Raw genomic sequence first — 15328 nt, 5'->3', positions numbered from 1 at the left:
TTCAATCTTTCCCACATGGTCGAGTAATAATTTATCTGAAGAAAAAAAGGTCAAACATTTGCGCCAATTAAGTATATATAATTAAAGTTAAGTCAAGCTTATTTTTTTAAATAAAATCTACAAAGAAATTAACAAGTTATTGATAAGCCACTGGCGCTATAATCAGAGGGAATATTGCTCAAATAAAATATTCTCTTTCTGATTGTATTTCTAATTTCCATCCCTTCCTATATTTTTATTGACGCTATCAGATTCTTGAGTACAGATTACCTCCCTATTATTAGTAGCGAAGCTACTCTATAATTCACTTTGTCCGTCCGTCCATCAGTCAGTCAGTCCGTAACGCTATGGGGGAAATGGAATTTACTCAGCTCCTATAAAAGATAGAATGCTGAAATTTTTTGACAACATTCCCATTATTAAGGAGCACAATTGACTATAAAACATCATTTGCGGTCGGACCGATTTTTAGCAGGTTTTAGGCTATTTTTATATTATTCACATTTTTCTCCATATCTTCAGTGTTTATGGTCCGATTTTCAAAATTTTTTCAGTTATAGATATCAAAATTAAATTTCCCGTCTTTTAAAGAAAATAACCATGACGGCCAGACTGCCTTTTCAGCAGGTTTTAGGCTGTTTTTTTATATTTTTAACATTTTTCTCCATATCTTCAGTGTTTCAGTCCGATTTTCAAAATTTTTCAGTTGTAGATATCAAAATTAAATTTCCCGTCTTTAAAGGAAATAACCATGACGGCCAGACTGCCTTTTTGGCAGGTTTTAGGCTATTTATAAATATATTTAACACTTTTTTCCATATCTTCAGTGTATATGGTCTGATTTTCCAAATTTTAAAAGTTTTTAAGGATTTAAAAATTAAATTTTTTGTCGTTTTAACAAAACAACCATGGCGGCCAGACTGCCTTTTATCAGGTTTTTGGCTATTTTCCCAAGATCTTTGTTTATTTTGATCCAATTTTCAAACTTTAATGGGTTATCAGTATCAAAATAATTTTTCCCATTGTTATGAGCATCTTTAATATAAGGGGGGGGGGGGGTTTAATGCAACCATCTCGTAATCAATGTATAAATGGCACTTAGAATTCGAATTTCAATCTGAAATTTTGCATGAGGAACCCTTGGTAGGTCTATTTTCCCTAAATCAAATAAAAAGTTAGAAAAAGTAACGGCTGGCAGCTCAGCCATTAAGCCGGTTTTTGGCTATTTTCAGGGCATATCCATCATTAATTACGGAGGAATCAACCTTTTTGAATGATAGTTTTAAATTATTCAGTCTAAAAATGATACTCTTGGTATTTTATAGCTTCTACCAGCCTTTTTTAGTCGATTCTAGCTGTTAAACAGCTGGTACTAGAAATTTTTATAAAGTTTATTGGTGTTTTTATCGATGATTTTGCCCTAAAAAAAGCCCCAAAACAGCTAAACGTCTGAGCCGGCAGCCGATAGCCGTTACTTTTCCAACTTTTTAATCGATTTAGGGAAAATAGACCTACCAAGGGTTCCTCATGCAAAATTTCAGATCGAAATTCGAATTCTAAGTGCCATTTATACATTGATTACGAGATGGTTGCATTAAACCCCCCCCCCCCCCCCCTTTACTTTGACCATCGTCATCATACAAAATAAAACAAGGTTTCATATTTATTTTATCCAACAAATCTATTCTTGATTTTAGTAAAAACCTTTTAAATCTACCTTCCCGTCTACGATTTTTTGTGCTTCGCTACTTATGGATGTTGTCATCCTTGTTTTTAAATGAATTGAAAATAGGGCGGGGGCGGGTCGACCGGTCACTTGTGGAAAAGCACTTTTAACTCTTAATTAATTATTTATTTAATTATTAATTTATCTTGCCATATTTTCAGGTTTATGTGTTGACTATTCTGCGCATATAGCCCATGCTTTTATGATGTGTCCTGGACGCAGGGAGGACAGGGTTAAAGACGCCCTTGTCAAAATAGGTAAAGAAAAGCTTAATTGGTTTTATGCTTTCTTGAAAAAGTATCTAGGCGTTTTTTTTTCTTCAACAAAACATTATAAAAGTAATAGGATGTCTACGTTTGGTTAGGAAAATTTTTGCCTAACTTGGCCTGTTATCGAATTTAAAAAAAAGTTGGATCATGGATAGAAACCCGCTTCTTTGTTTTCTTTACATGATGCAAATAACTCAGATAAATTTTCAATAGTTCCATGCACTAAGTGGTAGGATGTATTTGTGTCTGTCTAAACAAAATTTGGATTACTGTCGTGTATAAAAGGCACCAAAACTATTCTTTTATATATATGACCCTGCATGCATTTCATTATTTTTTTTTAAATTATGAAAATAAATATTATGGTCAGATATATAATGATTTTTTTAATTCAGGACCTGCTGTATTAAATGGAGGTTTCAGTACCTTCCTTGCCTTTGTTCTTTTGGGTGGATCTAAATCTCATGTGTTTCAATCTTTCTTTAAGGTAACATTTAGTACAGTATGGATTAGAAACCGATTAATATCTGGTTGATAAGAACCGGTTCTCAGTCACACTTAAAAATCATGTATCGTTTTTCCTGTTTTCTCCTAATATAAGAATAAAGAATCATAATATTAAAACAAGATTTGCTACCCGTGCTTTCTGCATCTTGGGGCCAACAAAACTGGTTTTTACAATTTTGATATAAACATCTTCATTTATATTTCTAAACTTCGTGTGATAAAAATTATGTTAATAAATAAAATGGTTTATTAGAGGAAGAAATTTTTTTTTTGTATTTTTAGAATGTGAAATAAATTTAAATAAACTGCAAATATTATTAATCTTTGCTTAATACCTATTGTTTTTGGTTTAGGTTCATTGTTGTATTTATTGTAAAAATATTATATTTCATAGTTATTATTAAAATGTTTTTTTTTTGTAGATATTCCTCCTTGTTGTAATCTTTGGTCTATATAATGGTTTGATCATTCTACCAATAGTACTTAGCTTTATAGGCCCCAGGTAAGTCCTTTTTTGTCCTTAATTGTCATAAACAAAAGTTCTATGATAAAATTTGCCACTTGCAGAAAAAAACTTTTCTTCAAAAAAAAAAAAACAATAGTTTCTTTCAATGGCGTGCGGTATTTGGTTTTCCATAGTTAATTGCTGTACACGCCACTGGTTAAGCCTACTTGTTTACTTTCTGAAATATTTTCAAAACTGATTGTTCTTCAGTTGCCATTAATCATATTTTGAGGGTTAAAAAGTTTACAGTTAAAAACGTACCTCAAAATATCTTGTATCCTGAAAGAATTAGGAGTGGGTGAACAAAGAAAAATATTTGATTTATTTTCTTTCTTTAATGCCTAATCGCAATCAACACAGGGAGAGAGGGGACATTTAATTTGTACCTAAGGTTTTGAACCTCGTCATCCAAACTTATAGTATCCAACAGCGTTTCGGAGCCGTATAATTTTGATGCGGCTCCGGCTCCTACCTTAAAATTGATATATCAATTTTTGTTCATTATTGAATTTGATAAAATAAAATAAATAATATAAAATATTTTGCTTTTATTTGAATAAAGCTATATAAAAGTAGAAGGATGTGTGTCTATTTGTTAAGTAACAATAGTTTTTCAGTTTATTATATAGAAATAGACCGTTGCCAAATTATAATATTACTTTAAAAATCATTTTTAGCTAATCTGGAGCCGGAGCCGTTTTTTAACGAAAAATACGGCTCCGGCTCCGAAACGCTGGTATCCAAACATTTTATCAACATTTATTGATTTTGTTAATGATTTGATACCTTTTGCGGTCTCCTGTTTTTACTGTAAGATAGTCTCCAATTTTTATGTCTGATTTGTGTTGGTTTATATTTGAGAAGGGTATATCATCCTCCACAATTTTTTTTATCTTATACTTATGCTTACTGAGAATTAGAATAAAATACTTTGTTACCTATGTGAGCTAGTTATTTTATTTCTGTCCATTGCGCTTTTTGTCTTTTTTAAAGGAAAACAGTTAAAAATCTGTGTTGGACACCAAATTATTTTTAATTGAGACCAAACGCTTTGCTATTGTCTTATTTTTCATTTTTATACAATTTATTTAAGGTCCAGCGGGTGTCTCTAACCATGTAGTGTTCAATTATTACTGTTTAATAACACTGCAGAAATCTTCTAACCTTAACTTAATCTAAAATAAGCATAAAAATACTTCTTTTTTTTAAGTTTTAAATTTTTTATAATTTAAAAAAATACGAAAGTTGCGTTAATGTAACTTTTATAGCTAAAGTATTATTTTCAAAGCAAATATTTTTTCAGATCTTACAAGGAGAGTTTAAAATCTTCAGACAAGTGCAAAGCAACAGAATTAGCTAATGGTGATGAGCTGCAACCAATAATAAAACCTTGCAAAACAATAGAAGATAATTTACAGCCCATTATAAAACCCGGCAGTAATATAAAATCTTTTTCTGAACTTAAAGACACTGAAGCAAGCATAGAAAGTGCCGAAGAGCATCTGAGTGATAAACTAAATGTAGATAAAGAAGTGAAGAATGGAGACAGTTAATTCAGCAAGGCTAGTGATCATATAATCAGAAGAATATTTCTTCATCATAGTTTTACACACCTTAGTCCAGTTTTTATCAAGTACTTTTATATTTGTAAATAGTTTTAAAAAGTATCTGTTGTAGTGTCCTAAACATATAATATTTAAAAGTCATTCTCTATAATAGTTATATAATTCATTTAGAGACATAAATAATATGAATATTTTTTTCATGATAATACCTCCTCTTAAAAGTTATGTAATTTTTTATATTTTCATACCAACCATTTTTCATCAATAATTCTGTATAAAACATACTTATTACTTGCCAATAAAATATTAATACATTGACTTTGAATTTACCAAGGACAAAGGATAGTCTTTCTGGGCAACAATTCTAGGAAAATCACGAAACCTTCTCTGAAAACCTTATAGGGTACAGAGCAAAAGAGAAGGTGCAACATACTTGTATTTTGTAGTATTGTTCAATTCAGAAAGTATACATCATAAGCTATCACCAAACCTCACCTCATTAACCGTCTGTTTTTAGAATCAAAACAAAGGCTTCTTATACTAAACTATTTAGAATTAGGGAGATTTAAAAAATATTTTATAATACTGACTGAAATTAAAATCTTTACATTTTTTTCTTATTCATGATATTTGTAACTGTTTACAAACAAAAACAAAATATTTCAACAAATTTTTAATCAAAAGCACTTTGATTAACACCTTGATTAACCCCTCGAGGCAGGTTAAAGCAAAAGTTTCAAAATGATTCAATAACTAAAAAATATCTCACTATATAAATCTATAAAAAAAAGAAATTGGACAAATTCAACCCTAACGTATTGGATCTTTACAGAAAAATTGAAAATAATTAGAAAATAATCTAACTTATGCATAAAGCTGAAAATTAAATTAATTGTTCATTACTTATTAAACAAGGATGACACCATCTATGAGAACAAAGCTCTGAAACAGTAGGACAAATGGACATTAACACTTGTAGAATGTCAGAACTGAATAATCAGAATATAAATGTATAAGAGTCGAAGCAAAATTGTAAGTAAAAACTGCTTGATAAAGGATAATGTTTATGGTAGGGTTGGGCCGGATACTTTTTTGGCCGGATACCGGATACCGGATATCCGGCTGATTTCAAACGCCGGATATCCGGAAACCGGCCGGATATCCGGCTAACGCCGGATATCCGGCAAATATCCGGTTATCCGGCCAAATTACCGGATATCCGGCCGGATAACCGGCCAAATTACCAGATACTAAAGTAGCAAAAAAAAATTTCTTCAGAAATAAATTTACATAAAGTTAAACTTGTTCAGAAAAAATGTTCTTCTAGCTTCAATAATAAAAAAATTATAGCCATTTAAAATTTTAAAAAGCAGAGATTTTTGGTGCAAAGTATAAAAAATTAAAGAGCCGGATATCCGGCCGGATAGTTTCAATATCCGGTATCCGGCCGGATAGTTTCAATATCCGGTATCCGGCCGGATATTGAAAATGGCCGGATATCCGGCCACACCGGATATCCGGCCCAACCCTAGTTTATGGACAATTACATACTCACATTTCTGGGACATTATTATATAGTTGCTTCGCTTATAATAATGTACTTTGTTGTCACAGGAATCACATAAAAATTTGTCCATGTTTAAAATGGTCATACGGACATTCTGGTAACGATTATGGAGTTGCTACGCTTGCTAAATCATACCTACTACAGGAATCACCTGCAAAGTTTTAAAATGATAGGACAATTCTAACATGCCTATGGACTGACCAATCCTAATTATAGAAAAGCTTCTCTTTGAAAAAAAAAATAACCCTAAAATATAAAATACTAAATTCTATTTGAAGATCAACTTAATAAGCATAAAAAAGCATATATTGGGGCTTTACCACAAAGTTGCCTATCAAGCACTTTTCCCCTCTTTTAAATTTTTAATTTTTTTTGGGTTACCTTTGCTATAACAAAAGGACTAGTGCCCCTTTGATCGTTTTCAATTTGCTTTACATTAATGGTAGGGAAATGGTGGGGCTCTGTGCTCTACAAGGCACTTTGTGGGAAATTACCCATATTTTAAATGATTAAAAAAGTTTGTAAGTTGAAATATTTAGAGAAGATTAGTAGTTTTTAGGTTTAATTATTGCAGTACTTAATAAATCATGATTTCAGGGAAGCTTTTTTATTTTACTTCCCTAATTCGCCACTTTCCTCCAACGTGTTTAGCCATTAGATACAAGAAGTTGCCAAGAAAGTCAAAATTAAACTACAACAAATATCATAAAATGTATGATTGTGAAAATACATAGCTATGTAGTTCAGAATTTTATTGCTATGTGTCGTAAAAACCTTTTTTGAATTTAAATTTGTAAATGAGATAAATATTTAAACAATCTTAAATATTTTTAAAGTATTACAGCTATCCACTCTTTAGAATTTTTAATAAATTTATTCACTATTCAACATATAATTTACGAGTAGTTTATGGTTTAGATAAAATACCTAAAAGTTGTAAAAAAAAGCTTAAGTCTGCTCATATATCTTTAAACTGAATGTGCAGACAAACTCTGACAATCCTTTTAGCATGGCTTTTAGTAAACAGAGCAAAAAGTATTAAAATAATGCTTGATTTTCTTATCAAATTCTGCTTAAAGTTGCTTTATCTCATCATCAAGTTTAAACTGGAAATCTAAGAAATCAGCTCTAAAGCATTGTTTGCCAGAATAGCCTTCCCTTGTCCCTGGAATTTACAAAGTTCAAAATACAGATAATTCTGATTAATGACTATCGTTCTGAGCAAAGAAAGAATTAAGAGTGATAAGTTAAATAAAACTTGAGTACAAATAAATTCATATTATTTGGATGTATTCAATAAAAATTTGGGAAGGAGGGGACATTAAAATGTAGATTATACTGGTACCCAAAATTTTATAAACAGAAAAATCTTCATAAGTTAGTTCATCTTAGCAACGTGTCAAGTCCAAACTTTTCAATTAATAGCTTTAATTTACAGAAGCGGTTATGTTTATCATTGCAGGGATGTAAAGTATAATATCTTACATTGTCTTGTCCCCCAAGTTTAAATTTGTGAGAAAAGGGGTGGATAAAAATAATTTTGTCAAACTTTGTCCCTTATCCTTGGATTTAAACTTTGAGTGCTTTGTTTTTTTTTATTTTTGGGGGGAGATTTTTTTTTTTGGGGGGGGGGGATGGCCCACTCCATTTTTAATTTTAGTAGGTATAAGAAAATTTTGGGGGGGTAATTTTTTTTAGGGGCGATTTCTCTTGGGAGGGTGGTGGTACCTTCCCCCAAAATAGTTATAAACCTTCCCGGGACCTATGAGAAGCTACCCTGTTAAGGAGAACCTAATCGGTTCAGCGGTTAGCGAGATCCTTCGTTACAAACAAACAGACAGACAGACATCGTTCTACTTTGTATTGTAGATTAGACTATACACTTTATGAACCTGCACTTAAGCTGTAAAAATGCATATTTATATTTTTTTGTCGAATTAATTTAGTTAAAAGTAAAATACTGTATTGCTTATTTAGGCGAGTTTAAAATATAAAGTTACGCTTTTATTTAGTTTGTTAATCATTTTAATTAGAAAAGAATTTCATTTTTGGGTTTTTATAAAAGCTATTTTACCATAGTACACACCTTTTTTTTTAAAAGTACTTTAATATGTATATGATATCATCAAAACATCAATTTTATGTTATAAATTAAAAGTAATGTGATTTATGTAAATATGTTTTATGTATTATACATTTAATAAGTCGGCGAAAAGACATTTTTAATTGTCTTTTCTTAATAATGAAATGAATCGTTAAAGAAATATTTTTTGTTATTTTTCTTTAGAATTTTTAAAATTGTTGCGAGAATTTTAAAATCCTCGAAAAATACATAACTCAACCTAAGTCAGAGATTATTGGATAGGACGAATAATTTTTATGGTAAGTGTTATTCCTACTTGTTTCATTTAATAATAAAATCCAACCTTGTCTGTTTAACACGATATATAAGGCGTGTCAAATTGATCATAGCAAATTCCTAAATTCCTTTGTCTTATTCTCAAGTTTTTAAGTTTAATGTGTTTTAACAATGAAGCTGGTACATTAGGTTAGGTTATTTTAAGTACATAATAAAAAAAAATGTAATGAGTGATCTCTACTTTTAGTACCAGTCGATAAAAAAAAACATTTTGTACATATGAAAAATTTTGCACATTAGCTTTTTAGACTGACAAAAAAGTTAATGAATACCTATTGCAATCTTTATAAAAAATAAATGTAGGTATTTAATAACAACAAAAAAAGTACTCCATCAATAGCATTCTATAAGGAAGTAAATAATTTTCAATTATAGATTAGCTTTGCTTTGCTACTTGATAGGATCTCCGTCATTTGCTATTTTGTAAAAATACTTTTCCAAATAAGTAAAGCTAGAGGAAAGTAAAGCACTTGTTACATAATGTATGATTATGAATAACTAAAATTTCGATTAAATCTCTATTTAAAATAGAAAAAGATATATTCTTTTCGTTGCTGTGTTCGAAGTTAATAATCTTTACTTATTTTATATCTTATTATAGAAACCATAAGAGAATTAGTTGAAACCTTAATGTATTTTGTCCTCACTTGTCCACAGTGAATTCTTATTTAATACTACTCAATATAGAACTTCCACCCTGTAATAATAACCCTTCTCCCCCTTTTCCTCTCCCCATCTAAATTGTCCTGCATATTTGTATTATGTCAACAGGCATAACAAGGGGAGTGGGGTAATTATTTATGGAAGGGTCAGGGTTAAGCGAGGAGACATAGCGGTCAACACAACCATTAGTTCATTAACAAACACAGTTATATCATGTTATTCAAAAGTTATGCCGTGGTGATTAACCTTGCTAGCTTACTAGCGAACACAGGGGGTGTTCAGAAGTATAGTATTTCTAATTCAATTATATTAGATTTAAATAAAACAAATGATCGTGATATTGTTGGCACCGATGTTGGTTTGGTGGAAAAAAGAGCTTCAAGCTCGAGCGATTTTGGATCAATATCTAACATCTTTTGGTCCTACTATGATTCAAAGGTATTATTATCAACTATTAGCTTAACACTAGTGCTGAATATAAATCCTTCATTGACGAACTAGAAAAATTGGCACTTTGTTCTGCCTTTACCTTTAATTAAAAAAAAAAATTCCAGCATGTCTTCGAAACCGATTAATAGAACCAGCTATTACCCATACTTAAAATACATGCATAGCATCGTATTGTAGACAAATTTCAACGGATATTGAAATAAAAACCATAAGATTATTTAATACTTCACGGGGCTCACAAAACTGGTCTGTATATTTTCATTATTTTTTAACAATCGCGGAAAAATGTCTAATACGATGCGACAAATAACTATTTAAAGCCTCTCATCAAGATCTCCAAAAGCTTTGAACCGTGTGTTCTAAAGCGTGTTGTCCGTCAACCTAAAAATATTGGAGAATTTTATATCTTTTAATTTGGTAAAAAGAAACTTTCGTTTTAATAGATGTATTTCCTATCGCTGATTTTTAAAAACAAGGATCGGTCCTTCCGTAACGGATAGCTTTGGTCGTTAATTTAGGCCTTTATGAATTGTCCAACCGAATTAAAATTTCCATAGCAAATACAGAATTAGTTGAATAGCACTTAGATAGCGCAGCAACACTATAAACTTTACCAAAACGTCCGTTTTCTTATTTGAAAAGATTTTCAAAGATAATTTGACAGGATTTTTTACGCTTTGTATTTTTTCTGTTTTCATGATTTTCGATTTGTTGATTCGTAGGATTGATATTGATGTTCTTTAGTATTAAAAGTGCAGTCATTCTTATGTTTGTCAATCTTCGTTTGTCCGTATGACTTCTTGAGCTTCGCTTTCATAGCTGTTGTCATTATCGAATTCTCCGTGTTACTAAGGTTGCGTGATTTTTTTAGTGCTTGTAATGACATAAAAGTACAAATTCAAATTTACGTATATATTTCAAATTTCCGACAGGTAAATATTTTTCCGTAAATCTAAATGAAAACATATTTAAGTCTGTGAACCGTGCATCAACCAGTCAAGGCTCCTATGACAGGATATCTCCTGTAGCTTGGACAGGAGGCCCACAGGACAATTCCCTCGTGGACAAGAACAGACTCATCCTTGGAGAGTTTCTAAAGTTGTCCCATGGCCCAAGAAGAAAGCGGAGAGACTTGGTGGTTGATACAGAACCAGCTAGTCACACTGAATATGCTAGGTAACAGTTTTTTAAAGTATGGATTCGAAATCGATTAATATCCGGTGGATTAGATCCAGTTCTCATCCGTACTGAAAAATTATTTATAACATCGTATTACAGACAGTTTCCCACGAATATTGAAAATAAAATTATAAAATTATATTTATTTATACCTTTTCACTGAAATATCCAATAAAAAAGTAGGTATTCAAAACTATGCAATTAGGATTTTATTATGAATGAACAAGCCTCAAGTGATCTTTTTTCGATCTGGATAGGGCAGAAAATTAGCCTGGAATTATCCTAAGACTTATCCCTGAAACAAGATAGCTTAAAACATCCCAGGACTTATGTGAAGCTTACCTAAATTGCTGAACTCGATCGGGAATCTTAAGCTTTAGACAAACTTTATATAACAGGATTAAAAGTTGTGTGAAAAATATGATTATATTTGTCATTTAGTGTCCCATTTGAGACAAAAATCAATTAAAATTCACATACCTTTATGTATGTATCACTAATATATGTAAATTATATATTTATAAAATTAAGGTATAGTTTGCCAGAAATTATAAAAGAAGATCCATTGATTAGTTGGCCCAGAAAGACGGTATCTAGTGACGCACCTCCTCCTACTTTCTACAGGCATTTATTAGATTAATTATTTATTTATTAGATTAATTATATGTATAAAAACTGGAATAGTTATTTATCGCATTGTATTATAGAGAGCTTTCCGTGGATAGTAAAGCTAAAAATTATAATATAATTCAGCACCTTGGGGCCAACAAAACTGGTTTTAATATTTATGAAGCTTATTTATTATTCGTTCGTGTTAATTATCTTTCATACAGTACGATAAATGGTCATAAGTATGACCCAGCACCGGTTCTAATCTAGCGGATATTTATCAGTTCCGAAGCCTAGTTGTTTGTTGAATCATATAAACACAAATAGAAGAAAAAATATTCTCATTTTAAAAATTTACACCCAATTTGGCCTGAAATGCCTAGGTATAGCTGATTTCTATAAAAAAGGTATTTGTTTTTTCTAGACCAGGAGAAAGATGTTTTATTACTATTTGAAGCCTTTGTGTAAGTGATCCTATAATATGTTTCTAAGAGACTAAAACAATTATAATGTATTTTCACTTAAACTTAATTCGACTACTAAGTTGTAATCTAATAATAAAATTGTACAGTACACAACCAAGTCCACTCCCAGAATATAATCCAGGTCTGTATAGAAATATTGAGAGACCCTACCCACAAGCCAAATGTTCCCACTCATGTAGGCCAGGAGGACCTCCTTGTTGCCAACCAGAATATCCTGTTTTAGCCTCGGGTAAACCCAATTCTAATATATTTTTATCCTCATATAAAAGTAACAGGACTTCTTTCTGTCCGTGTGTTTGTGTTTTTTCCTTCAAAGTGCCTAGCTAGGAAAGAAACAGCCCCCTCTAATTGTTGATATAAATTAAAAATAAGGAAGGGGTAACCCTGCAGGGCCTACACCTGCGGTGCACTAACACTAGGCTTACGATTTTGTTTATCTCACTTGCTTTTTTGAATTCATCCATTTCAGCTTTCAGCTAAATATATAACATTTACCATTTCAAATTGAATTGATTGCTTAATTACAGCCCCTCAAAGTTATGTAGTATTTATCGTCTACAGCGTCTAAGCCTTAAACTCAAACCCGTTTGGATGCATTGATTTTTTTAAAAGAGAGATTGCCATATTTGGGTCACGGTTAGACTTCCAGCTAATTTTTAGAATTGTAAAAGGTCTATTTCCGAAAGTCCTACATATGACTGAAGCGTTCCTGCCTAGTACTGGTTTATGTGAAAAATTAAAATTTCAGGACCATTTGTGCAGCCTGGCCTATTTGAGAACTGGGTGACGAGTATATTTCAGTTTGGCGGTCAACATCCTTATCTCTACACAGCCCTTAAGGTTAGAATCATGTTGTCAATAACAAAAGAATTACTATTTTCAAACTAGTTACTTGAAAACAGAAGTGTGCTAATGGAGAGTGTATCCAACCCAATAGCAAATTTAAGGGGGATGGATACATTCCCTCTGCAATTACCTACACTGTATCCCCCTCAAAAGGGTCTACAAAAACCCCTAAAACAGCCAAGTAAGGTGTGAGAAAAGTTTGTGCACTTCGCACGACAATTTACCAACCAAATGACGATTGTTTGACTTTGTGTATGTTGATTTTGTAAGGGGGTGTATCCACGCCCTTTAGAATAAATAACACCTCTCTTGTTGTCTTCTAAAGCTCACATACTCCTAAAACCAAGCACGTCTAATCTTTTATTCTTAGGGAGGGGGGATTGACACGCGAAATTCACCCCCCCCCCAAAAAAAAAAAAAAGTTTTTACCCCGGGGGTAAAAATTATTAGGTCGGAGAAAATGGCTTAATTGTTAAATCTATTAAATCAACTTTTACTTTTAGACAATGGTGTATGCTTTTGGAATATTTGTGTTGATATCTTTGTGGGCAGTTGTTGGGCAATCTTTCAACTTATTAGATTTACCAAAAGCCAGGTAAATGTATATTTTCAATGATGTGCTTATGAATAAGGTATCTTTGTAACAATGGATATCAATACGTGGATATTGTGAGAAATTCTTGCATACCTGGAATAAAATGTTTCTCCCAGCTGGCTAATATAACCTCTATCCTCATACCCTCTACTGACCACGGAGGAGCGTATGGGGCATTTATCTTAGGTCTCTATTAGCAACCTAAATTGGACGACAAGAATTCTATTGTCACAATATCCACGTGTTCTATATCCATTTTTGTAACAATCTTTGCACGAGAATCAAAAACACCAAAACTTTACAATTATCGTATTAATCCCATGTAGATGTCTGTGTTTAAAATTTAGTAAGATATCGAATCTATAACATTAATGTCCAGGCCTCCAGGTGGTCCCTGGACAGGTAAAAATGAAAATTTTTTTTTTTACAATTAGAGGTCAACTTATAAAACAAAATATGCATCTTTTTGAATGTTATTCACATATTTGAAGAAAAACATGCCCTTTTTTTTCAAAAGTTAACCTCTGACTCTTTAAAAAAAGTTTTTTATTTATTTTTACCTGTACAAAGACCACCTGGAGGCCTGGAGCTCCAGAACCTGGAGGCCTATCCAAAAAATCTTAAAACTTGGGAAAATTCATCATATAAGAATGATTTTATCTTTAATAACCTATCATCTCAGTACAACGATAAAGCCTATATACCAGGTTAACACAAATGTGTCAGAACTCCCCCCCCCCTTACATTCAGTCCTGAAAGATAGGGCAAGACCGTAATAATTTACAAAGCAAAATGATAATTAATTTTTTTTTATAGATTTATAGCTCCAATACCAGAAGATCTGGTCCATTTTGACCTGGATGTTACTGGAGGCGACTGGTTGACCCGCCTGGAGGAGCATGTGTCCCAGGCTGACCTACCAGAGGATGTCTACAGGTTTCTATGTTGTCTAAGGCCGTCAAAGGATGAAAAAGACGAAGAGAAGGTAAAACTAATGTAATCCTCTGACCTAGCATTATTTTCCTCAATCTAAATGCTTTTTTTACACGGAGGAGATCAACATTAACATTATGGATTGTTTTCATTGGAGGATTTTTTCTCACAAAGTTTTTCAGTTTGCAGATTTATTCTCTCAATGTCTTTGAAAACATTGAAAAAAACATTGAAAATATTGGAAAACGTTTTAAAAACCTGGAAACTTTGTCTTGATAGGAATTACTAAAACATTTTAGTATGTGTAAACATTAAAATCTCAAAAATTGAAAACCCAATCTTTATGGGAAACGCTAAAACTTTCTGGTTCTTGCAAAAATGTTAATGTTTCCACTACTAACAAAAAAAATCATCGATCCAAGGGTAAAAAAAGGATGTATTCACTGACTAATGAATAATATTATTATCTAAATTGCTTTCTTGTTCAAAGTGACTAAATTTGAATTTAAAAAATTCTTAACTTTTTATCTTTTATATTGTTTTCAATTGTTTTCTATTGAGAAGATTTTTCTAAGAAAAAAATTAAACGACATAATTAATTACAAAAACCCATGGCTACTTTTTTTAAAAACTAAAATTTTTTTTCAACATTACATTGAAGAAAAGTATGTTCTTTTTTGGAACAAGAACATTTTTTGATTGTTCTAATACTAAATTTTTGTAGAAAATGTTGGAGTGTGAAGAAGTGATAGCACGAAGTTCAACAAAAATGAAATGTCCCACAAGCACCCTGTATGATATCACTTTCAATATGGACAATCTCAAGCACAAAATAAATAGAAGAAAACGAGTTAGCAGTTGATTATTTCTATAAATGCTGTTATTGTAAATTATTTAAAAAAGATTATATCATATTGTATTATTATAGAAATAAATATTTATATGTACTTTGATTTTATGGATAATTTAAGAATCTTTTAGAGCTTTTTTGAAGGAATTTTGTAAGATAT

The 15328-nt window shown here is 31.4% G+C and overlaps 2 protein-coding genes across 2 annotated transcripts in view; both read left to right on the top strand.

Annotated features, from left to right (window-relative positions):
• LOC145316728 (patched domain-containing protein 3-like) overlaps window positions 1–4917 on the top strand; it is a 46720-nt gene extending 41803 nt beyond the window's left edge. Inside the window, exons 31-34 of the mRNA XM_080157442.1 lie at window positions 1888–1983; window positions 2391–2482; window positions 2925–3004; window positions 4311–4917. Of these exons, the coding sequence (XP_080013568.1) occupies window positions 1888–1983; window positions 2391–2482; window positions 2925–3004; window positions 4311–4560 (518 nt within the window). The 3' untranslated portion in view covers window positions 4561–4917. The remainder of the gene's footprint in view (window positions 1–1887; window positions 1984–2390; window positions 2483–2924; window positions 3005–4310) is intronic.
• Window positions 4918–9368: 4451 nt separating this feature from the next.
• LOC145316717 (uncharacterized) lies at window positions 9369–15265 on the top strand. Its single transcript, XM_080157431.1, has 8 exons — window positions 9369–9659; window positions 10645–10847; window positions 11382–11474; window positions 12031–12173; window positions 12693–12784; window positions 13294–13385; window positions 14202–14370; window positions 15043–15265. Exons 1-8 carry the CDS (start codon window positions 9435–9437, stop codon window positions 15178–15180), a joined length of 1155 nt encoding a protein of 384 aa, XP_080013557.1. The 5' UTR covers window positions 9369–9434; the 3' UTR covers window positions 15181–15265.
• The last annotated feature ends 63 nt before the right edge of the window (window positions 15266–15328 follow it).

This window comes from Acartia tonsa, chromosome 1 (genome assembly GCF_053477335.1).
Source record: "Acartia tonsa isolate MP-2025a chromosome 1, ASM5347733v1, whole genome shotgun sequence".
Classification (NCBI taxonomy): Eukaryota; Metazoa; Arthropoda; class Copepoda; order Calanoida; family Acartiidae; genus Acartia; species Acartia tonsa.
The sequence above is the reverse complement of the archived record's forward strand: the minus strand, read 5'-3'. Positions and strand labels throughout refer to the sequence as shown.

Excerpts from the sequence above, each read along its gene's own strand:
- LOC145316717 (XM_080157431.1), top strand. The coding sequence starts at position 9,435 with ATGTTATTCAAAAGTTATGCCGTGGTGATTAACCTTGCTAGCTTACTA. Across the intron at positions 11,475-12,030 it reads CCTCCTCCTACTTTCTACAG|TACACAACCAAGTCCACTCC; the intron begins GCATTTATTAGA and ends AAAATTGTACAG. Across the intron at positions 14,371-15,042 it reads ATGAAAAAGACGAAGAGAAG|AAAATGTTGGAGTGTGAAGA; the intron begins GTAAAACTAATG and ends AAATTTTTGTAG.